At 50.9% G+C, this 23,182-nt stretch overlaps 11 protein-coding genes across 11 annotated transcripts; 6 read left to right on the forward strand and 5 right to left on the reverse strand.

Annotated features, from left to right (window-relative positions):
* Positions 1-270: 270 nt before the first annotated feature.
* AA0111_g2195 (hypothetical protein) lies at positions 271-1,188 on the forward strand (the record flags this gene model as incomplete). Its single annotated transcript, XM_028647939.1, has 1 exon — positions 271-1,188. The coding sequence occupies one exon, from the start codon at positions 271-273 to the stop codon at positions 1,186-1,188; it is 918 nt and encodes a 305-aa protein (XP_028510036.1).
* Positions 1,189-1,722: 534 nt separating this feature from the next.
* On the forward strand, positions 1,723-3,087 carry AA0111_g2196 (hypothetical protein; the record flags this gene model as incomplete). The annotated part of the gene is made up of 2 exons (XM_028647940.1): positions 1,723-2,212; positions 2,357-3,087. 2 exons carry the CDS (start codon positions 1,723-1,725, stop codon positions 3,085-3,087), a joined length of 1,221 nt encoding a protein of 406 aa, XP_028510033.1.
* A 196-nt stretch (positions 3,088-3,283) lies between these two features.
* On the reverse strand, positions 3,284-4,068 carry AA0111_g2197 (hypothetical protein; the record flags this gene model as incomplete). The annotated part of the gene is made up of 2 exons (XM_028647941.1): positions 3,284-3,795; positions 3,858-4,068. The coding sequence occupies 2 exons, from the start codon at positions 4,066-4,068 to the stop codon at positions 3,284-3,286; spliced, it is 723 nt and encodes a 240-aa protein (XP_028510034.1).
* Positions 4,069-4,796: 728 nt separating this feature from the next.
* AA0111_g2198 (hypothetical protein) lies at positions 4,797-5,768 on the forward strand (the record flags this gene model as incomplete). Its single annotated transcript, XM_028647942.1, has 1 exon — positions 4,797-5,768. The coding sequence occupies one exon, from the start codon at positions 4,797-4,799 to the stop codon at positions 5,766-5,768; it is 972 nt and encodes a 323-aa protein (XP_028510028.1).
* A 573-nt stretch (positions 5,769-6,341) lies between these two features.
* AA0111_g2199 (hypothetical protein) lies at positions 6,342-8,435 on the forward strand (the record flags this gene model as incomplete). The annotated part of the gene is made up of 1 exon (XM_028647943.1): positions 6,342-8,435. The coding sequence occupies one exon, from the start codon at positions 6,342-6,344 to the stop codon at positions 8,433-8,435; it is 2,094 nt and encodes a 697-aa protein (XP_028510326.1).
* A 481-nt stretch (positions 8,436-8,916) lies between these two features.
* AA0111_g2200 (hypothetical protein) lies at positions 8,917-9,260 on the reverse strand (the record flags this gene model as incomplete). Its single annotated transcript, XM_028647946.1, has 2 exons — positions 8,917-9,050; positions 9,107-9,260. 2 exons carry the CDS (start codon positions 9,258-9,260, stop codon positions 8,917-8,919), a joined length of 288 nt encoding a protein of 95 aa, XP_028509908.1.
* Positions 9,261-13,774: 4,514 nt separating this feature from the next.
* On the forward strand, positions 13,775-15,397 carry AA0111_g2201 (Arginine permease; the record flags this gene model as incomplete). The annotated part of the gene is made up of 1 exon (XM_028647947.1): positions 13,775-15,397. The coding sequence occupies one exon, from the start codon at positions 13,775-13,777 to the stop codon at positions 15,395-15,397; it is 1,623 nt and encodes a 540-aa protein (XP_028509909.1).
* A 682-nt stretch (positions 15,398-16,079) lies between these two features.
* Positions 16,080-16,409, reverse strand: AA0111_g2202 (hypothetical protein; the record flags this gene model as incomplete). The annotated part of the gene is made up of 1 exon (XM_028647948.1): positions 16,080-16,409. One exon carries the CDS (start codon positions 16,407-16,409, stop codon positions 16,080-16,082), a length of 330 nt encoding a protein of 109 aa, XP_028509906.1.
* Positions 16,410-17,108: 699 nt separating this feature from the next.
* On the reverse strand, positions 17,109-18,597 carry AA0111_g2203 (hypothetical protein; the record flags this gene model as incomplete). The annotated part of the gene is made up of 7 exons (XM_028647949.1): positions 17,109-17,371; positions 17,515-17,579; positions 17,632-17,854; positions 17,906-18,056; positions 18,159-18,238; positions 18,287-18,343; positions 18,390-18,597. 7 exons carry the CDS (start codon positions 18,595-18,597, stop codon positions 17,109-17,111), a joined length of 1,047 nt encoding a protein of 348 aa, XP_028509907.1.
* A 2,257-nt stretch (positions 18,598-20,854) lies between these two features.
* AA0111_g2204 (hypothetical protein) lies at positions 20,855-21,586 on the forward strand (the record flags this gene model as incomplete). The annotated part of the gene is made up of 1 exon (XM_028647950.1): positions 20,855-21,586. One exon carries the CDS (start codon positions 20,855-20,857, stop codon positions 21,584-21,586), a length of 732 nt encoding a protein of 243 aa, XP_028509912.1.
* Positions 21,587-21,772: 186 nt separating this feature from the next.
* AA0111_g2205 (hypothetical protein) lies at positions 21,773-22,480 on the reverse strand (the record flags this gene model as incomplete). The annotated part of the gene is made up of 1 exon (XM_028647951.1): positions 21,773-22,480. One exon carries the CDS (start codon positions 22,478-22,480, stop codon positions 21,773-21,775), a length of 708 nt encoding a protein of 235 aa, XP_028509913.1.
* Between the last annotated feature and the right edge of the window lie 702 nt (positions 22,481-23,182).

Here is a 23,182-nt window from a genome sequence, read left to right on the forward strand (position 1 = left end):
TAAACCTCTCTTTCCGAACTAGCCTACCGAGATGCTGTCGTGAGTTCCGTGGGGTCCTCAGCCCCATCCTACGGTCCACGCTGCCCTCATTCCGCCTATTCATGATTCACGTCACGTAGCAGTCACCCTACCAACGAGATTTCACGGCAAACTATATTTATACAATCAGCGACTCCTGAATTACCGCACCGTTCAACCCTTGACTTTCGCCTCGCAACATTCTGTACCCTTCGCTTTTGGATAGACCCTGTAATAAACCGTCCCATCACCATGCCCGTCGCAAGCCTTTTCGAGCTGGCTCGACAGCGCCTGATTAAGAACATCGACATGCTCCGAGATGTTGGCGATCTACCCTACTCCTTCCTGCAACCAGTCCTCCGATTCGTACAAAGCCCAGACCAGCTCCTCGAGCTCGAGGCAAACTGCCCACAGTTACTCGGAGAGACGGGCGAGATTTGGCTCCGCTTCATTAAGCGCGACATTCCAGACTGGGAGAAGAAGCCGCACGAGCCGCGCGATCCTCGAAACTGGAGCAAAGTTTACCGCAAATTGAAGAAAGATGCGGAACTGGAGAAAGAGGCCGACAAAGAGGCCCTCAAGCAGCAGATGCAGGCGCTGCAGAAAGATCGCGCACAGAACAAGACACTGATTGTGGAAACCAGATTTGGATACGGTGCTGGCGCCAGTAAGATGTTCACCGGCCGGACTACCAGCAGCTGGGGCCAACCCTCGGGTGCACCTGCGAAGACTGGCAAAGCCGCCTTCGATAAGCTGAAGCGTGGCATGTTCGATCACGGTCGCGAACGCCCGAAGGCTAGCCACATACCACAACATCTTCTAGAGCAGAGGAAGACCACCGTTAGGCAAGCACCGGCAAGGATGGTTAGGATGGCAGAAAACGAAGCTCCACGAAGCATGGTAGTGTCCAGACAAGCTTCGGCGTCTATTAGCAATAAACCCGAATCTCGCCCAACGCCGTCGTTATCCGCAAACCGCCCGAATATTACACAAAGGCCAGCACCACAGCAGCGCAATCCTCCACCACCCACACGGACGTCGTTACCCCCCGGGATGTCGTTCAGCGCACCCAAGCCAAGAGCGCCAAATGGGCAGTCAGCGCCTGACCCGACTTTGAAGAGGAAAAGGCCAGAATATAACATGTTTCACACAAAGAAGAAGAAGATATAAGACGTTAATGAGGCTGGCAGTGGCATGAGGTGTGTATAAAAGCTACACGTATAATCGGGCTTGTTGATACGCGTCAACTGGATGACCTAACATAGGGCTGACCACATTCGGTCTGTGGTTTCAGTAGCATCTGCTTTCTGGAGTTGAATTCGATAAATTGGTTTGTGGAGTTTGGAGACTCATTCGGCGGCGTTTCACTTTTGGTATTCCCTTACTTTTGGCATATGACCATAGACCTCTCTTCACATTTGTACATTTATCATTACCTTGGATCAGTCTTTGTTCAGCATACTGTACCTCGTCAGAACAGTGATGTTGTATCCTTTGAGTAGTCAAGAGCAAACCCCCCGCTGTTCATGTTCTCAGTGGTGCCTTCTTAAAGTGACAGTTTGGCTTATCATCAAAAGCGCACGACCCTGATGTAAACAAGTGGGCAAGAACGTCTCAGCCAGGACAACAATCTTCTCTCACCTACAATCGACTCGAACTCCTCACTGCCACTCTCTCCACCGTCACTAGCATTGCACTACCGCCATGATCACTGCTCGTGACAGAGCAAAAGCGGCTCTTGTTAGAGCGTCGCAACCGCCTTTTCGACTGCTCGACTTGCCGGTTGAGATTGTGGGTGGCATCTTCGATTATCTTAAGGATGAAGAACTTATCGGTCTACGCTGCGTATGTCGCGCGCTCAACGCCAATTCAGCAAATGCCTTTGGACGACGCTTTTTCCGTCACCTCGTTGTCATCCTGCACCCTACCAGTCTTACCATACTATTCGACATCTGCCATCACCCTGTATTATCCAAGTATGTCCGCCAGATCACCGTGAGCGGCGAACGCGTTGGGCACAGCATATATGAGGCCAAAGAAGAGAAACCCCAGAAAGATCTCCAAGCCAGTGTTCAGCGCTCCGGCATGGATTCGTTCATTCTCAAACAGGTATTCCGCGAGCTTGAAAACCTGAAGATTATTCAGATCGATACGATTAGTTTCTATTATCACGATCCCGAGCCCGGCGATGCCGGTATCCGGTGTGGACAAGCTCACTTACTTTCAATGAAGGGACAGGAGGCCGAGCCAAGGGGGAGGCGTGGAGACAGCGGCGCGAATTGAGTATATGACTTGGTTCTGCGGACTCTGCAAGAGGCCAATTTACACAACATCATAGGGCTGGGTTTTCAATTCTGGAACACAGAGTATTCCAACGACGACGTGATCACATTCTTTGATCTCGACTCCGCAGTCTGGAAAGACCACTTCTCAAAACAAGTACGTCAGGTTTCAGCCCTCGGCCAAGTCAGTCATGCATGGCTTCAAAAATTGCTCAGCACAGCTTCAGATTTGCGCAAGTTCGAGTTCCAAGGCGATTATACTTTCTTAGAGCTATCTTACCAGCCAGCTGGATCATTCCAATTCCACTGGCCTGGCTTCTCGCATGTTGATCTCACAGATGTGTTTATTTCGCACAATGAGTGGACGGACTTCCTTCGCCTGCACGCTGCGACTTTGAAACATATATCATGCTCATCCATAGGCTTTCCTCAAGGGAATTGGATCGAACCACTACAGATCATCGAGACAATGCCCAGGATCGAGTACCTATGGCTCTTCAGACTTCTCGAGAAAGCGCCCTACCCACACTCACCAATGACTGTGAGACGCTGGAGCCCGGACGACGATGGGGTCTTGCGGCTCTTCGACCCGGAGCTAGTGGAGCTTGCTCTCAGTGCCATGCGCAGCCAGCCTAGGACAGCGTTCATTGGCCGTAGCGTTAAGAGTGAAGCAGGCAGAGTATATCTCCACAGGGTCGCATTTGATGTTGGTGAAGCGGCACTGGAAGGAGATATCGTCTATCGAGATGGTGATTGGGTGTTTGCTGAAGTATCGGCAGACCTCTGAGAGCCTCTTCGACGCGAGAGGGAAGCCGGCCTATTCAGCCACTTCCTTGGGTTTGTGATTCCAGAATCCAGTATGATGGTGGTCCTCGGGTGGACTCTGGATAGAGTTACGATGTACTGCTTCCGTGAACGCGGCGTTTTTCATAATATGCATGTGCATTTAATAGCTCCAATACATGTACCCGAGTCATCTAATCTTAATGCAGTGTTTTCCCTTCATCGCGCCTCATCTCCATCCCCGCGAGTTCAACAGGAGGCTGCTCAATCTCCACAGGATTATATTTGTACGCCACCGCTCCTGGACCTAGCTCCTGGATGTGCTTTGCGTGCACCTCGACTGGTGTCACGGTTGTCACGCCTGTAAGCTCTGCAAAACCTCGTGCCCCCTGCAGACGTGCTGAGTTTCGCTTCTTCATGAAGAAAAACACTGCCAGTCCAACTATGATGCCCAGCGCTATTCCTCCACCGACTGCCGCCCCCACTATTGCGCCTGTCGACGGGCCCGAGGAGGCTGGGGGAGGTGGGGATGGCGACGGCGACGTTGTGGAACTAGGCGTAAGTGTTGTAGACGGCGAGGGACTGATGGCACCAGCGTCACAGAAGTCGATGCTGTAGTATACGAAAGTCGAATTGTAGCAATCGATCGGTTGGATTTCTTCTTGGTAGCCGGAACAGATGTCGACCGTCGTGTCGTTCATGTAAATGGTGACTATACAGATGGTTAGCATAGCCGTCTGAGCTATCGCGTCCTCATTCTCGCAAAGCACATACCAGCGCAGCCTGGGTCCAGTCCCACGACCTGGAAGCTTCCGTACGCGCCATTGCGCCTGAGATCTGTACAGGTGCCGTTGGGATAGCCGTTTGGGCCTTCGATACCTCTCAATGATTCTTGACAGTTATCATCGAAGAAGAGTGCGATCTGACTCGCCGCGATAACATGCGCTACGAACGCGCTAAGAAGGACGAAAAAGAGGTTGTTCATCGTCGCGAGGTGCGCGCTACCCTACCGGCAGATTGCGTATCGCGATGAGGCTAAACAGACTACCAGAATACGAGAGCGCCGGATCAGCTCGTGGCTGTTATACCTACAGCCGGCGAATGGGGCCAGGAATCACTAGTCATTCCGAGCGACTTGGATTTATCTGCCCAGCTCTTGGGAGACGTATCGATTATAGCCTTGCAGACTTGACCACTCTTTTCCCTGCCCCAGCATGCAGGGTGCGACATGGGTAACGAGGGGCAGCGAATGGATACGATCGTTTAGATTGCATGAAAAGCCACGAATCGTCTTTGCAGGACCCGTGTGCGGCTGAGATCCTTGTTTCAGTTTCGAGGCTGCTAGCTGAGCTTCCGCATGTCAGTGAATGGTGTATAATTGTTTGTGCGATGTTGCATCCTGAAAGATAATGTTATTGTGGGAGCATGTACTAAAAGGACTAAGCTCGTGAATAAAACTGTCCTGCCAGTCAAATTAGCTTGCTGATTGAGCATAAAATGAAGTATTGGCCGTTACCGCGGGCGGCTTACTGATCGTGGGCAATGGAGTGCCTAAACGATTTTGAGAGGATACGGGTCCTAATGCCGGGGCGAAGGATTGGGGGGTACGTGTACGGCTATCGCCTCGAGGCCAAGACTCCAACATCCATGCAATCTTCACATTGCACGGCAACAAAACCAGCACAACACCCTTCTCAATACCGAAGTTTTGCCATGTCTTCTGAGTCGCAGCCAAGGATTCTTCTTTTCGGTGCCGGTAGCGTAGGAACAGTATATCTGTACCTTCTCAGCAAGGTAGCTTCAACTACTGCCGTCTGCCGCTCGAACTACGAAGTCGTAAAGAAAGACGGCTTCACCATTAATTCATCGATATTTGGCCAGAATCTGCACTTCAAACCCAACGTCGTACGGGATTGTGAAGAAGCAGCATCTCAATCGTCGGAGCCATTCGACTACATCATCGTTTGCAGCAAGGCTATCCCAGATACGGTACCGAAGCTTATCGCTCCTGCTGTAACACCTGGACATACAGCTATCGTACTTATTCAGAATGGCGTTGGTATCGAGGAAGAATACCTGAGGGCATATCCGGACAATTCGATCATTAGTGCCGTTGTGTATCTACCTGCCACCCAGCGGCCAGCCGGTGTCATTAAACACGGCGAAGTCGAGCAACTTCAAGTCGGAGCCTATCCGTCATCTGCGGAAGGAACGCATGCGAAAAATTTCACAGAGCTTGTCATTTCTGCCGGTGCTACAGCGGAATTCTATGACGATGTTCAGCAAAAACGATGGTTCAAGCTACTTGTAAATGCGTCCTGGAACCCTATATGTGCTCTTGCTCTGAGCAAAGACACGGATGTACTCACTGCCTCAGAAGAAGCGAACGGTGTGGTTCTAGCCGTGATGCTGGAGATTCGCGATATTGCAGCTGCTCACGGATACGAAATCACATTGGAAGAGGTAAACGATCAGCTCGGGCGGGCGCAGGCCAGGATTCCGAACAAGTCCGGTATCGAACCCAGTATGCTTCAAGATGTTCAGTCGGATCGAAGAATCGAAGTAGAGGCTATTGTAGGTAACCCGGTCCGGATGGGTAAAGAGAAGGGTGTGGCATGTGTGCGGTTGGAAATGCTCTACATCCTCGCAAAAGCTTTGGATATCCAAATCGGACGAAGAAAGTGAAAGTCGGTTCAATTCAGGAACCGTGCATGTAGGTTAATCTCCGTTTCACCCCAAATGTCTTACTTGGTCGTGGATGTGTATCATCTGTTCTATGCACCAAGTCCAGCGAGTCCCACGTCAACGATGCCTTCATAGCACCATCCTTTGAAAGGGCGTGCTCCTCTACACGCAGATATCGTTTAGGATATGATGATCTGACTTCGATAAGTTCCATCTCTGGTCATCGTCCCATTCACTCCCCACTCGCCACCGATATCGCGCCAAGCCCTCCGTTTGTCCAGCACCGCAATTTGCGACTCGCTTCTGCCTTGCGATATCAGTGTTATTGTTTCCGTAGTGAATTGGCATCTGAAACGGACCCAGCCACGGTCGCAGCTGAAATATCTTTTTGCCCACGCACAGTATAACACATTTCCTCATCGCCCAACCTTCGCTCGACTGCGTGCAACCGTACGTCTACACGCTCCAACTCTGGTATCACGACTATCAGAACATCCGCAAGGCATTGTTTGATCCTGAGAGCCCGTCATGCCCCTCTTCCCGAGCTCGTGTGTCGCACGTTTTGCCACCAAGATGCATCCTGACACTATCGCTATTCTTTTCTGTCTTCTCCTAGTAACTCTCGGAATCGGCCACACCGTCGTGTCCTCTGAAGTTGTTCCCAAGGTCATCGACTGTCTTAGCGAGGGTTTCGATGAACTATACTGGGAAGTAAACTATCTTTACTGGAACGTCTGCTACGAATATAGCAATAACGGAATCCCAACCTGGCTCCGCGTCCTTGGCCTCCTCACGGTCGGTGTATGTACACCACGTGTGCTCGCTGAGTTTCTTTTCAAGTTAGGCGTCTTTTCCGTCGTCCCCAAGAACAACCTCCATGAACTTGCTGGAAGAGGAGAATCGCAGAACATGAAGAAGACTGCTACTCCCGCCTGCACCCCCGTTATACCAGCATCTCCAACACTAGCGCAAGAAAAACCAGCTCCCCCCGCATATCCGTCACCCTCTCAATTCCCCTTCAAAAACTTTCGTGGAACCGGCGAGTCATTCGCGCATCTCGATCGGAACAGATCGATGCAGTATCCAAAGATTTGGGGACAACTACGCTGCGCTGACCGCAAGTGGATGGCTATGTTCATGTATATGCCAGGAGCATATATGTCTACAGACGACAAGAACGTCGACACGGAAGATACTACGTCGAAGCCTCAGCATGTTGTGGAGTCTGCGACGATCAATATGAAGGACGATGTAGTTGTCACGCCTGCTCATAAGGCTGTTGAACTATCTGTTCAATCTGCTCCCAGGACGATACCAACGCCGACTGCTTACACGTTGGCGCCTTCATGTGAACTTCGAACAACTACAACGTTCACTCCGGCAACTGTTTACAACTGTCTACAAACAGCGAATTCGGCAAGAATGACGATCGAGTACCACGCAACACAGGCGCCTGTTCTTCAGGCTGCGATGAAGGCTTTCCTTATGGCCGCCGATATCAAAACCGAATGCAGTTCTTCGGCAGGTCAGATCTTTAGCTTGATATCGAGTGCGGCGAATGACCTGAAGCCCTACTTCGAGAATGGTATGACTGCGGAACAGTCCTCCGGTCTTCGTTGGAACACCTCCATAATTGAGTTCTGGATGTTCTTAGTTCCTGTAGGCTGGTACATTCAAATGTATTGGGGCCCAGAGCTTATAACCTTCCTTGAGCTGTATCGTGAGTTCGCAAACTATCTGGGTTTGGAGGAGATGATCCAAGACTTGGATTGTACTGAGCCCCTACCATCACCACAAGCTCTTCAAATCGTGGTACAGCCAACTCAAACGCCCCACGATCACTTGCCGCAGGTGGCACAAATGCCCTCGTGGTCGACGCCGCAGTACAATGTAGCACCAACCATCTCTAACCAACTGCTGTCATATCAGCCAGTGGTTCGACAACAGCTGCCGCAATTTCCTCCATCGAGTACGCAATTTCCGCCAGCCTCCAACATGCAGACACAGATCCAAAATGCCATGACTACTGGATGCAACCCGACTACTGCGGACCCCATCGCATCGCAGCCGCAAAATATGCCGAACAATCCCAACCCTTCCTCAGTACAAAGCCAGACCTTACCACCAGTGGACTTCAAAGATATTAACACATGGTCTGGGCTAAGTCATAAGCAGCTGGAGCAGCTCGAACCGGCTTCTTTTGGGTTCAAAACGAATATGGTCGCTGGAAACACATTTTGGAAATTCACTGCTTCTGTTGACTTCCATGAGATCTTGAATGGTAAAGCGCCCAAACAAAGAACTCCTGATTCTGTGAAGGCCAGTTTAGAGAAGGTAGCGTTGAGCTTTAAACGCGCAGCTGTCGTCCTCCGACTACAGGCGAAACTCGGAGACTACAGCAAATACAGCGATACATCTCAACCTACCATCAGTGATATCACAGCACTGGTCAAACGGGCGGCACAAATGACAGATGCTTGTGGTGGTCTCGCGAAGAACGACGCATCCCTGAGAAATTGGAAAAATGCATGTGTCTTCTTTCACAACGCCGTGTACTGCGAGGACAAGGAGGTTGGCGACATACTCGGTCGACACTATGACGATGGCGTGTGGCCTCGTCTCGAGAGGACATGGGAGAAGAACAGAATGAGGTGGATGGACAACTGAGTACTTTACGTGCTACCGCCAAGGGTACATAGGCATCTCTGGTACGTGCTCTTTATCGCATTGATATTTCTGCAGCTTCTAGAGGCGTCCCGGTCTCAAATGACTGGCGTTCTGATCAACGTGCACAACAGCCGTATACTTCAAGGTCTATTTTTTATCTCTCGTTTGTGTACCTTGCGTACCAGCGAAGATACCCAAGTCATATTCATAGTATGACTTTGTTTCTAACGTTCTTGCTCTCAGCAGTCAATATCGGGTCAGCGCATTCGCACCCGCATTTGTTTAGATAGAAGATTTCAATGTCACATCGTTGAAGCGAGGTTTTTCTTGTGAAATCTTGTATTAAGAGACAATCCCTAACTAGATATTCGAAACAAAAGTAGTGTACATTTATCCAAGCAGCCCAGGCACGATCATATCTTGACGATATACATTATTCGTGCCGTATTGGATGAGAGGCGACAAAACGCGCTAAGTCGACTTAAGCAGCGGTAGGGTTGACGTCGGAGCAGATGAGAGCCTGGCCGAGGATGGGGATGAGGCAGCACTTGGCCTGCTGACCTGCAGAGGCGCATCCATCAATGAAGGCGTTGATGGTGGTGGGGGTGACGGCAGCTAGGGTAATGTTAATAATCTGATTGTTTAAGAGATAGAGGATGGGAAAGTCATACGAGGAGCGCAGTCCAAGTTGGCAAGGTTTAAGACGTCGGTAGCGCAGCAGACAGGATTGCCGGAAGCGCAGAGTCCAGCCTGGCGCTCATCGAGGGGAGCAGCGAAGGCAGCGGTGGCAGCGAAGGCGAGAACGGCGGTGATGGTGAACTGCATTTTGAAGGTTGATTGGTTGGTTGATTCTTAAAAGAAGGAGGTATTGGTTTGGAAGTGTGTTGTAGAGTTGTTGATGTGGATTGATGGTGTGCGATGATGTTCCAATTGTCGAGATCTCGTTGCTCTCTTTATATGTTCTCAACCCTCAATTTGTTCAGGGTTCATTTCAAGTACACCACACTTGGTCGCATTGACATCGTCATCAAACACCAGCATTCCCAGAGTACGATCGTCATCGCCGCCAGGGGATCAGGTCAGAACGGGAATGCACGTCCATAACGGTCAACATAACGGTGACGGGGTCCACCTGGCGTCCCCAACTTCTTCATGGCGAGTCTGTACCCGGTAAAGAGTGACGTCGATCGAAGCGGGTTCAGCTTTAATGTTCCTGGCTGATCCTGTTGACTGGTTGGTACCGAGGGTGGAGCATCTGTTAGGGCTGTTGATCTCGAAACGTGCACGGCTGGAGTTGCTGTCGCATGAGGAATGGATACTGTTAAATGTAGATCGATACCGGAGGTTTAACTGTTCGTGGTAGGGATCAGATACTGAATGCGAGGTGTTTACAGACTGGGCATCTTTTGGCTGCCCCTGGCGCGTAGTTTTGCGGCAGGGTGTCCTAGCTGTACGACCGGTGGTGGCACAATATTATCATCGAGCCGCTCATAGGGGCTTGCGACTGCCCCGAATATTGCCATAGGGCACTCAGACACCACCTAAGATCTGAGGCTTCAGCGCCAGTGACGTACATGGAGCTGGGGTGCCGGCTAACGGAGCACTCGCTCACAGACCTTGCATGATGCTCATCTCCGAGCGTTAAGTTCGTAGTCAACTCCTGCATAGCCAAGTTGTTTTATGTGGTCCATTTACACGGCATTCACGATGGGAATTGTATCAATGCAAGCATGGGAATGCTCCCCGACACTCTGGTCACAGCTTCGCCATCTCTCAATGATCGACTTGGTGGAGGCGAAGCTCTGATGTTACCCACATCATGCGTTTATCTCAAATCTTTCTTTAGCAACCGGTAGATCTCCATTGACTGATGAGCCACAGCGAACAGTGGCAAAAAGCTCTCAACCGCCAACGCGTCGCTGAGGCGTGCTCGCATACAAGGAGGGTGTGTGACGAGGTCTAGAAAAACAATCGAAACGTGGGGCTAAGGGGTCTGACAGGGTGCGGTGACGAATGGAAATCTAGAGCCAGCTTCTAAGGAAAACCCTGTAACACGATGAAAACCTGGTGATGGTTCGGTTAGCGGGTGATATAGCACAAGGATGAGAATGTATAGGCATGTACAAACAAAGAAGTATATCTGATTCTGCAGTTCTCGCAGGGCTGGCCATTATATCCGAAGACTCTATTAAAGTTCAGGTAAGGCAATCCGTAGTCATCCGGTAGGCACAACGGTCGATTTAATCGGTCCTAAATTGTCGAAAAGAACGTCTTCAACTCAGGAGACGTTGTGAAAACGCTTGGAACGGAACGTTGCAGGTGCATGCCCAGGCGGCCGTTAAGCCCCACACGTCCACGCCTTACCTCATTCAGGCGTGACAACCCGACCTCGCTTACATGGATCTACGTCACAGCAGGACCGGTTCCTGACAGCGCAACAAGATCTAAACAAGTCGTGCAGAAGGATTTACATCATTGCCATCTGGAGAGCCAATAGCACAGAGCGCTCAATGTAACTGAAGTAAATTCTTTCAGGTGAATTGCATTCTTCCACGCGATCCTGTCAACGCGACAATAGCGTCCTGGCAGCAGTGGCGCAGAGGCGAAACCGCGAGCGGACCCTCGGCAGCTGAAGGCGGTAAGTGTAGTCTATGTAGCGGACAGTCGGCAAACCTGACGCGACGCGACGCGATGGGAAATGTTGGGAAGCAAGCTTCCGCGTCATGATGGGTTGTGGTTATGCGCAAGCAGAGTTCAACACACATAAGGGTTTTTGTCACCATACCCGAAGCTCCTCGGCAGCAGCTCATGCTTTACGCTTCTCCTTTGTTGAGAAATTTCACTGGAACACATGGCAACAAGCCTCATTTTTGGCACGTCCATATCTTGAGATGCTAGTTCCAACTTGTCCACTGTCCAATCCGAACTTGACCAACTTACCCTTCACACTGTTCGCATCAAGACTATAAGGCCAAGTACGTTCGGCGTTAAACAGTCGTGAGATGATGAGAATTATCGAGACGCAACGGCAGTATTGAGCGACACATTGAGTGTCTCGAAAAGCCTGAAGAATGTCAGCGGATCAGGCACCTAACTGACCATGTTCACTGCAGGAGAGTGCAACAATTCAAGGATCTCATAATAGTGCGTAAGCCAAGACGCCTCCTTAGCCACCCTCGACTGATGGTTGCATGGAGTCAATATCAGATTCAGCTCCTCCGTCCTCTTTTGGAGTTCGCTTGACCATGTAAAAGGTAAGGTAGAGAGCATGAAAACACCTGGAACTTGTTTAGCCACCGGGCGATATCAGATCTGTCCGTGGCTCAAGACTTTGTTCATTGTTAGAAGAGGAAACGCAATGAACGGGTCATAGCCGGTGTTGATCGGTGCGTCGAACTGTCTAGTGCTGACCAAAGAGGCACTTATGTCCGCGTCACGAAGCGACATATAGAGAGTGTTTTCGATCCTCGGCGTCATAGCAAGATTGAGACTGCTATGTAAACCCGCAACGGCCAAGAATGTTATGGATCAGCTACTGTCTCACTGACAGTCTAGTTGTACAAAACCATGAAAGCCGTCACCAAGCTGCTGTCTCATTCAGAAAGACATGTACCGTCCCAGCAACGATGACTATACGGTTGATATGTGTGCTAGCGACAGCCTCCTAGAAATTCACAGGCTGAGTTTTAGAGCAGATCGTTTGCTGAGTGCGTGCTTGCTATGATTGCACGATATGCCTTGTTGGCTGGAAGGCGAGACGTAAAATCTAGATTGACGATAACAACGGTATCGTGTACGGGAAATCAGACAACGTTGCGAATTTCCATTAAAAGATCTCGTTGAGAATATGCAGTACTGGTATCAATATTCTCCAGTTTCAGTAGGACTAAGTGGACAAACAGAAGGATACAAAAAACCAAAGCGAACATTGTCTCCATTTATTGCATAAACTCGAACATTCTTGACAAAGACAAAATCGACTGCGTCCTGATTGGTGAGAAGGCTACGGCAAACGAGTGCATGGCGCTTATCCCAGTGCAGATGCTAACGCTGGACAGGGCTCTGACAGAAAGACATCGTAGCAACGAAACGAGATACTAGCCTCCGCTCAATTACTCCAACCGTTCGTAACGGGCGGATCTACCCCAGATCACTCGAAAGCATCTAAATATCCCCAGAGCTAGGCTTGAACGATCCGGCGAGCGTTCGGCTGGATCCCATGTCTCAGCGCGACGGTAGCACCACACTTAGGCACGTCCTGGAGTGCATAGGGCTGAGATATCTGGGGTCTAGTCTCTGTGCTACGTCTGGGCATGACTAAGAGTAAGTCCAGCTTTCAACGTCGAAGGAAATGAGAGGGAAGATGGTGCGAAGCTACATGCGAATGTGGTACATGTACGCTCTCTTGCCTGTGGAAGGTGTTGGGCTGTAAAGGACATTTGTAGTCCCTCTATATTGTTACACCAATGGTATCTTGTTGGTCTGGCTGGTTCACTCGGCATGTACTGTGTAGCCACTATGCTGAAGCTTGTCCTTCACGATGATTGCGGGAATGTTGCGATGGCCAGAAGCCACGATAGACTCTCAAGCTGGGTATGTACGGAACACAACTTCAGCATTACCTCAGCATGCTAGTCTCCTGAGTACGACGGATGAAGAGCTCTCCAACTGCCGGCTGGAGAATGGGGTAGGATGGAGAATGCGGTGACATGCGACGGAGTCATGATAAGCCTGATGGGGTTTTCCGATGGGTGAAGTCTGATTCGCACAGCGCCAAGGCCGTCACCCGATGAAGGGCCGGCCCTCACACTATACCTAAAAAATGTTGCCGCCACAAAGTTCCCCGAAAATGATACAGCTAAGCTGCAGATTTTTCCTGCTGGGAACGCAAGGAACGGCCAAGCTACACATTCCACACGGTAATCCCGCGATAAGCATTGCCGCTTGTACCTTCGCGATCAAGGGGACGCGAACTGGCGGCGCCAACCCGCACGTAGCCGACCTAATCCCGGCTCGAAAATTTCGATCACCCTACCGTCACGGTTCAACTTCTGCATCTTGCGCGGCGAAACGAGTGTGTTGCCCGCCAAGTGGAGCGACGATGAAAATTTGGACGGTCGACTGGCTTTCCAGAGCGTGGAGTACGCCGACGGCTAACATGATGGCTCATGGAGTATTGCGCGATGACTCCACTTCCTGTGACCGTGTGTTTGATTGAAATATCGATTTTGTCCCTGGCTCTTGCGCCTTTGACATCAACCATCACGACTTCGTTGTTGTTGTGCACCTTTTGAAGCTCAAGCCCTGTCTTCGGGTTCTTTGCCGACACCACCACCAACATGGCATCCGCCTCTGAGGAAATTACGCCCAAGATGGACCAGCGGTCGGACAAATCGGTCTCGCACGCAGCGAGCGACGTTGAGAAGCAGGCCGCTCCCCCCAAGGATGAGCTACAGCGCAAGCTTTCGTCCCGACACTTGCAGTTCGTAGCTATTGGTGGCACAGTAGGAACTGGTGTCTTCATCGCCAGTGGTGGCTCCATCGCTACTGCTGGTCCTGCTGGAGCACTTTTGGCTTACGTTTTCGTTGGTACCCTGGTCTACTCTGTCATGCTCAGTTTGGCTGAGATGGCTACCTACCTACCCATTTCTGGTGCATTCACACAGTATGCTGCTCGTTTTGTCGACCCTTCGCTAGGTTTCTCCATGGGATGGATTTACTGGTTCTCCTGGTCTATCACATATGCGCTCGAACTCACAGCCGCTGGTCTTATCATCCAATGGTGGGACTCGGACCTCAGCATCGGCATTTTCATCACCATCTTCTGGGTACCGATCACGGCTGTTAACTTTTTGCCTGTCGATATCTTCGGAGAATTCGAATTCTGGTTCGCGCTGATCAAGGTCGTCGCCCTTGTTGGCTTCTGGATCTACGCCATCTGCATGAACGCAGGTGTTGGTGCGCAAGGCTACATCGGCTTCAAGTACTGGAACTCCCCCGGTGCTTTCGCCCCTTACCTGGCCGAAGGACCTGTTGCCAAGTTTGTCGGTTTCTGGGCCGTTCTCATCCAGGCCGGTTTCGCGTACCAGGGTACTGAGCTCTGTGCTATCGGTGCTGGAGAGTCCGCAAACCCCCGTGTTACTATGCCTCAAGCCATTCGCAAGACTTTCTGGAGCATCTTCACCCTTTTCGTTTTCACCATCTTCTTTGTCGGTATCCTGGTCCCATACGACAACGAGGCTCTCCAAATTGGTGACACAAACGCTGGCTCATCGCCCATGGTCATTGCTTTCCAACTCGCCGGTGTTTCCGCCCTTCCTGATATCTTCAACGCCATTCTGCTTACCGTGGTGCTTTCAGCCGCCAGCTCCAATGTCTACTCCGGCTCTCGTATCCTTGTCGGTCTTGCGGAAGAGAGGTGTGCCCCTGCATTCCTCAAGGTCACAAGCAAGCGAGGTGTCCCATACTGGGCAACTGCAGTCACTGCTGCCATGGGTCTGTTGGCCTACATGAACCTCAGCGCCAACGGTGGAGAGGCGTTCAACTGGCTCCTCAACATCGTCTCAGTCGCGGGTTTCATCGCCTGGACTTGTGTACTAGTCTGCCACATTAGCTTTATGCGCGCACTTAAGGCCCAAAACATTGACCGCGACACCCTCCCTTTCAAGTCATGGGGCGGCCGTCCTCTCGCCATCTACGGTGTTACTTTCACTGCCATCATCACCATCACCCAAGGTTTCACCGCGTTCGTCCCGTGGAGCACTGAAGACTTCTTCATTGCGTACATTAGCTTGATCCTTTTCGCCGTCCTTTACCTTGGCCACAAGATTGTTACCAGGAGTAAATTCATCAACCCTGCCGAAGCCGATCTTCTTACTGGAAAGTTTGAGGATGAGATGAGCGAGACTTGGGAAGAGTCATCTGCCTCAGGATGGAAGAAAATGATGAACAAGTTCTTATAGGCATTGCTCCATGCTTAGACCTTTGTAACGAAAAGTGTTTTGGATTCAATCCGATGGCATAGCGCAGCGTTTAGAGCATTGCATGGCGTTTTGATTTCTAGCGTTTAGGTTGCAGATACCAATGTTAATGTTTACTCACTTCACACTTTACTCCCTGGTCGTTTGTGTCTAGTCCTTCGATTCGGATCAACAGAACTTCTCTTGTGTTTATTCAACTGTGTGGCTGTGCAATGATCATCTTGATCATCTTCAGTCTGTTGATCTACACCGCCACACTGTGGCTATGTTGCCATGTTTATCCACCATCATGATCGACCATACAACACGCTAGGCTACTAGGTATCAAGTCCATCATTGTACGCCAGTATTGCGATGTTCGTCTAATGTCCATCAGTAGGAAAACAGGTTGGGTTGATCACTAAAACTTGACTGAGGTACGACACGCGCAGAGTGACGTGGTGGGCGTCTTGAGCCAAGCCTGCAAGTCGAAGATTGTACTGTTTTGAAACCTCAAATTCATGTTCTCATGTTGTGGTATCATGCTACATTGTCGTACAATCCAAACATAACTCCATCGCTAAGTAAAAACATCGTGATCAACTCAAAACCAGGTCCTCACCCCATTACGCGCTGACCGCTGGCTACCACTCACAATCAACTGAGATACCTCGTCTTCCCTCTTCTAAGGCCACAGCCTCACAACTTCTACAACACCCAGTCCCAGCGCAGCTACCTGCAAGACGCGGCTTGGCGATAGCATGTCCGACGCAGCGCTGCTGGAGTTTCCCCCACTTCCCTTGCCTCCTTTTCCTCCTTTGCCACCGCTGGATGATCGTTCTTCGAGCTGGACTTCTGGCGCTGTAAGCCCATCGCGTGCTGATAGTGCGTTGCGGAATTGTTCGCGAGTCTCGATGGTGACGGGCTCGGCCACCGCGTCTGGGTTGGCGATGGGAGCCGGGCTGGCAAGCGCGAGAGTCGCAAAAAGTAGAATTGTTGCCGCGGTAAACTTCATTATGGATGATGATTGAGGTAAGTTTTGAAGAAGAAGATTGCAGGGGCAGCGGTATAGAGGTCGGAGTTTTGTAGATTGACCACTTTATCAAGATTGCTTGTTTGATAGATATGTCGTTGGAAAGATATTTTCGTATTACTTGAAGCGTACTGCGAATGTTTTGTAGGAATGTACAAGAACAGCGGCATGTGTTGGATTTATGTATTGTAACTACAAGCGGTGTGCCCTATGATGCACACCATGGACGCCTTATACACAGCCTGTGAGATCGCCAACACAGCCTGCTTCTAACCTGTCGCGACACCTGTAGTGGTCTGTGACGTTGGTGAAGTTTGCACCAATAGCGACAGCTCTATGCGACCAATCGTAGTCAGCGGGGAAATTGGCTGACGACTTGGCTTTCTTGGCAGTCAGCTGAACAAACGTCCTGTCCCGCCTTCGATCGCCTGTTGACAGAGCTTGTAGGACCCGAGTTGGGTATCGCGTCGTGTGTGTAACTCACTCGACTCCCAACCAGTCGATCTTCTTAACAAATGACAGCCTTGGGGGATACGTGTATCCTGGTGTAGGATTATATCTTGCCAGCTATGCGGCTAGTGAAGATGAGCGGAGGGATTTTCCATGTCCTGGTAGTTTAAGCCATTCAAGGTTGTGGCTGATGGGGCCTTCGCGAGCGTGGAGTTGGTTGTGTACGAACAACTAGCAAGACGTTCCCGAGCGCGTCCCGTACGACCCCGAAAGGTTCTGTTTGCTCTCTGAAGTGTACTGGTCCTTGTCCTGACTGGCAGGTATATGCTGGAGGCGAATGGGCCATGCACGTGGTTGAGCTGACGAAGCAGGAGAGTTTCGCATTGCCTTTGGAAAGAACTGCCGTGCCATCGGACGAAGAGCAGCAATGCTAACGAAGATGATCCCTAAACTGCATTCTCCTACTGTCAGGATAAGACATACGACGCTTTGATCTAGACGTTTGTTAGCTAATGTCTCCGAACTGGTTTGACAACATCCACGCAAGTCCTGCGGCTAACCGACACGATGTGTGTTTCTTTGGTTGCTAGATCCGAGAAGGACCTACTGCTGACGCTTAAAGTAGAGGCTTACTTACAGGTAACATCCAAGACGCGTAACTGGTGTAGATAGGCAATGCGGATAATACCTACAATGCATGCGCTGCGGTGGGTCAGCATGGTTCGACAGCATGCCATATATGCTTTTGACACACCTTGCACCTCCTGCTAAAAGCACACAGAGAATGACTCGTTGCTTTCTTGGTAGGTTCAACTTCCAAAGATGGGATAAGGGTAGCACAAAGAGGAGGATATCCGTCGCGACATTGACAGCGGAGCTAGCATAGAGATAGGTCACGTAGTCCACGCACACTGGTTCAATAGTGAAGTTCCACGCTCCTCGGACAGGACGGCACTGGAAGATGGTGACAAAAACTCCTGTAGATGCTTCAGCACGTGTGAACATGCGGGAGGCATTGTGTGTCTTACCCGTGATGAACAGACCTAGGATGATCACAGATATCCCGTACAACGCTGCGCGGAATGATTTGTCGGGGATGAAGCGAAGGTACTGTGATATGATGGCGAGTTTCGTCAACGCAATAGCGAAGCAGTATAGCACCTGGCAGACGAAGAGATACTGCAGTGCATTAGTCGCTGCTCTTTGACTTCGGAATGTCAAACTTTCTGGCTACCGAACGCTAGCTAGGAACGTGGCCCTTGAAAGTGTGCTTGTACTTACCAGTATACAGTTCTTCAGTGTGTCAAACAGCGTCGGTATAGGCAATAGCCAAATATGTCGCCCAAGACCATGGTGAGTTGCTACGGTACCGTTAACCCGAATCAATATACCAAACGGTTGCTGCTTACCTGCGATGCACATTCCCGCTAGAGCGACCGTGAAGACCGCGGCTAAGATGATGAGGACTGTAATCCGTTAGCCATGACCTCTTGTTTTCTGTTTAACACGTACCATCGTCTAGGAAGATATGCCGAACGTATCTTGCTCTAGAGAAGATTCGTAGAGCGACAGTCAAGACGACCAGGGCGATAAAAACGGTGCAAGTTATTGTAACAGCACCAAGTCGTGATGAGTGGTCGCTGAAATCGAACTGGCTGATATCGACTTCGATGCCACCGAAGTAAACGGGGTCCAGATTAGGACCTGACTGGCTCGCCATCCTGCAGGGACTTGGTATTCTCTGACAAGGTGTTCAGAAAGAGTACGGTCCGCGTCAAGATGTATGAAATGAAGAATCCCATGGGGATTTGAGTCGCCGAAGAACTGGGCCGCGACCGGCGCATTGTTAGAGAGTCGAACCGTCTGCAATAGATGCGTAATAGACGGGTTGTAACTTTGATCGTCCTTAGTGTCACCTAAGACCACGTCCGGTATGTGGCGTCTTTCATAACTTTGGGTGAGACCATACTATTATCGGCCGACTACCGCCGGTGAATGCAACACTAGAGGTTAGTCCAGAACGTGGCGAAGCTGTTCCCCGGATGAAAAGCAAGATGTGACCCAGATACTTGGAACTCTAACTAGGTAATGTGCTGGATAGACTTTTGATGCCTTTCAAGCTGAACTCCTGCTCTCGTATCATCGAATGACAGGGCCTCTACGATGCAATGATAGATGAGTTGTCTACCGATGTTAGGTCCCGAGGTTCGAGCTATTGAGGGTGTGCGGCCCTGCGCTGTGCGGCTAGGTGCCAACCTCCTTGACTCCCACACCCTTCTAGAGAAGAACGAGCCCACATCACCTTATGCAGGCACCAGTAGAGTCGATGACTGGTTCAGGGCAAACCGCACCGTTGCTTTCACAACCAACCATCTACGTGATTGGCCATGATAAAGAGACTGACAGGACATATACCTAAGACATAGTGACCCAAACGTTTCGGGCGACCATGCATTGTCGATCCTAGATGGGTACAATAACCGTGTCATTGAATTAGTAGCGCTCTGTGCAGGGCCGAGGTCAAATGGTGTGTAGTATCGCTGGCTGACTTGGGCATGGTGAAAGTCTATTGCAGATGGATCTCCTGTGGCGTCATTTGACCCGCGATCGCTCCTTTCCGCGTTCTACGACGGTAGGTGATCCCATTTGTTGGCAACAGTCACTAAGATAGTTGTAGCTCTTCAATAGCTGCTCTCTCCTTCTCGCCACGCGTCCAGGTGGTTGCAAATTGGATAGGATACCAAGGTAGGTCGCACACAGCAGGTGGTGATGCGATTTGGCTGAGAAGCGCATATTCACCATTCCGATAGCCACGCGGTGGCAGCGATATGTTTCGATGAGAAATCTAAATGTGCGGGCAGGTGCCTGACAAGCAGACCATGGCGCCTGACTACGTTGACGGCGTGCGACGATGAGTGCGGGATGGGTAGAGAAGCGTCCTGACGGGACGCATCCTGACGGGTCGGGTTCGTGTCCGGGATGCTGATCCTGTGGGCTCCATGGCACGGACTTCAACGCCTCTTCTCCCCACCAAGGTCACAATCATCCATCTTTTAAGGTATCCGTGCATCTCCATCGATTTGGCGCAAACCTCAATGAATCGCGAACATCTCCATGCATGCGCTCATTTCCACAAATGTATTGCGCACTGTTACATACCTTTTTTGTTGAGCTAAATCTTCTCATCTCCGCGGCGCTCACTAGTCAATATGTTCGCCCAGCAAATTATCCACGGGTGGCATAACCTTTCCCCGAGTATTACTCACCAAAGTTCCAGGTCCTAGAACTCACCTCATATCCGAAATGGTTGTTCCTGCGTTCTTAAGTCACTCCCAAGAGCCTTCCAAGAGCCCCTGCATACCTTCATCCTCGGTATACTCATATGTAGTTCATTGCGTCATATGCTGCCCAACCGGGCTGAACCATGCCTGCCACGCGGACGATACAATCAATGCATAGGTATAACTACACCTCAGGAACAAGAGATGCATGGCTACGTACCCCCGGCGGTGGTGGCTTCCGCATCTTGGCGACCTCGACAACAGCGGAGCCCCGGAAGACGCGTCTCCTACCGCACGTGGGGAGCTTGGCCAGCGGAGACTCAACAAAAAGAGTGGCAGACTGAGGCCTGTAACAAGTAAGGCCAAGTTGACAACTGCCCAAGTATATGGGATAGAAGGAGGCTGAGTCGCCGACAAGACGCCCTAATGATGCCGAGTTCGAATGAGCGATAGGTGCCGCGACAACGCCGATGCTTGAACCCGGAACCATGGGCGGGAATGTCGTCTTTGACGTGCGCTATTCTGAGACATTGGTATATATGTGGAGGCGGGGTAAGGTATTCTTGCTTTAAGAAGCGTGATCTTGTTTCTAAGGTATCCCCGAACTTATCTACAATCGGTAGCTGATATACAATTTGTTGTTGAATTACACTCTGGCATCCCCGGCCTTGCTCGACTCTTTCAATTAGACTCACAATGGCCACATCAACAGACCCGACTGTGCCGCTCCCCACTACGACCGACAATGACGATGATGACGACGATGATGTGACTTCTCTCGCACCTGGACCACCTGGACCACCAGCCCCAACACCGAACGCCTCTACAACATCAGCATCAGTAACAGCAACAGCAACATCATCGTCACCGCTGTCATCTCTAACGGGCATCCCCACTCCAAATTCGACTGATGCCTCAGTTTCCTCAGGCCCAGATAGAGGCCCAGCTGCCACGTCCGGAAACAGCGGACTTAGCGCTGGTGCCAGCGCGGGCATTGGTGTAGGAGCAGCTGTTGGGATAATTCTACTTCTGCTAGCAGGCTGGTTCTTTGTACGGAGAAGACGTTCTGGACTGCTGCGCCGTCTATCAAAAATATCCGCCGTCAGCGGCGGCACTACGCACGACCTAGAGAAGTCCGGGATGGGAATGAGCCCAGAGATTATAGAACATGGAGCGCTTGGCCCGGCAGAGATGGAGGCTGGAAATGCAAGTGAGAGGCGCCCTTCTGAGCTCGCCAGTCCCGTTGTCCCTGTGGAGGCTGCTGGTGATCGAAGATTTGCTGCAGAATTACCAGGCTCTGAAGTTCCTCCAGCAGGCGTGAGGAAGGGAAGTAAGGAGCGGCTGTTCCTAGATTCGCCGATTGATGAAGAAGAAGGCCGGTTCGAGAAGGACTTGAGACCAATCGACGAGAAGAAACCACCATTGTGATAACAGACATGTTGTATGCTAGTGTCTCGTTTATCCGTTATAGGCGTCATCGGAATATACCCATATTAATCCATCCGTTATGGCTGGCAGTGTCCGAGATCTGATAGACCTTCTTGTGTGCGGCTGAGAACGTCGACGGTTCTGTCATGTTTGCTTCGTTCGTGGAAAGTCCCACAAGATCGTCGATCAAGTGTTTGTGTTCTCGCGATGACCCAATGGGAAATGCGCATTTGGAGGCGGTGAAATTGGTGAAGCATCTTGCGAGGAATAACACCATGATGAGCGTAGTAATGGTGAAACCTCGCCAGAAGAGGCTTCAGGTGGTGAGACTGTGAGCAGCGGTAGGCGCGAATATACGGCCCCAATGGTAGGGCCTGAAGGCTCCGGCTCAAGTGCCATACTCCACGTTCTCCATTGCTCGAGTTTCTGGGCGTACAACTCTTCCGCTTCTTTCGACTTGTCGTAGTGGTTGTCGTTTCCGTCCACTTCTTGCGCAGCGGTATCGCCGTGCAATTCAGGTATCTGACCTGCATCCAGCTCATAGATGATCTGAGCATCTACTTCGACAGGTGGTGGCGGTGGTGGAGGTAATGATGGTGAAGACGCAGGCGTGGCGGCCCACCAAGCCTTCTCTTGCGGTCCGGCTTCGGCATCCATGATCTCTGCCTTTGTTGTATGGAGTTGTGCTCTTCGAGCTAGTACTCGGTTTCTCCGTCTGATGGCAAAGAAAGCGAGAATGGCAATAACGACGACCGACACGGAACACGCTACTCCAATGGCAATACCACGCTTGATACCAGGGAGTGCCAAGTCGGTTTCCAGAGCAGTTTCTGCCTCAGTCGTCGTCGTTAGGTTCGAAGGTCTCGTAGTGGGCGATGGTGCGAACGTCGCCATGGTTGCGGGATTCACTTGAAGCTTCGCATATGCATGAGACGTGGAAAGAGGAAAAGTTTAATGCTTCATCGCAGAGTGCGGCTCTCGGGCATATGCAGTACATGATCGGGACATGTATTGCGGCGCAGTTGTGAAGCCTGCATGATCGCCGCACCAGCCTAGCAACAAAACCATGCAAGAGGTGGCTTCGGCGGCTACAGCTCATGAGACTGGGGGTGAACACGCTGCTCTGGACCAACCAAGCCCCGGCGCGTAGGGGCAGTGCAACAGACATGGAACGCGACATAAGCCTCTGTGATGGGTATCACGATAGTTCTCGCGTCGTGGAGAGGAGCTGGGGCCGGTAAGATGTAAGGGGCATGAGGCTGAATGCTGGTGTTGCGGCACCGTAAGCGTGGTTGCGCAACAAGGCGTCACGTCATCGTCTGCCTTCTGAGCATGAAGCCTGAGCAACCACGGATACAATGGTTTCATCAACTGAACGCTTATATTCAGGTCGTCTATTCGCTTTACACCAGTCTTCTCTAAAAGGCGTGAGTGGTTTATTCGATGTAGGGCAAAGCCTTGCGCTAAGCGAGCACCTTCAAACCACATCCTGCGCGACTCTGCGACTGTCCTGGCATGGAACGAAAGTTTGTTTTCTCCACTGCCCTATCCCCGGAAACACGAACTGCCACAAGCTCGGCTTTCCCGCTGTCAGCC

This window comes from Alternaria arborescens, assembly GCF_004154835.1.
Source record: "Alternaria arborescens strain FERA 675 chromosome Unknown contig_4, whole genome shotgun sequence".
NCBI lineage: Eukaryota > Fungi > Ascomycota > Dothideomycetes > Pleosporales > Pleosporaceae > Alternaria > Alternaria arborescens.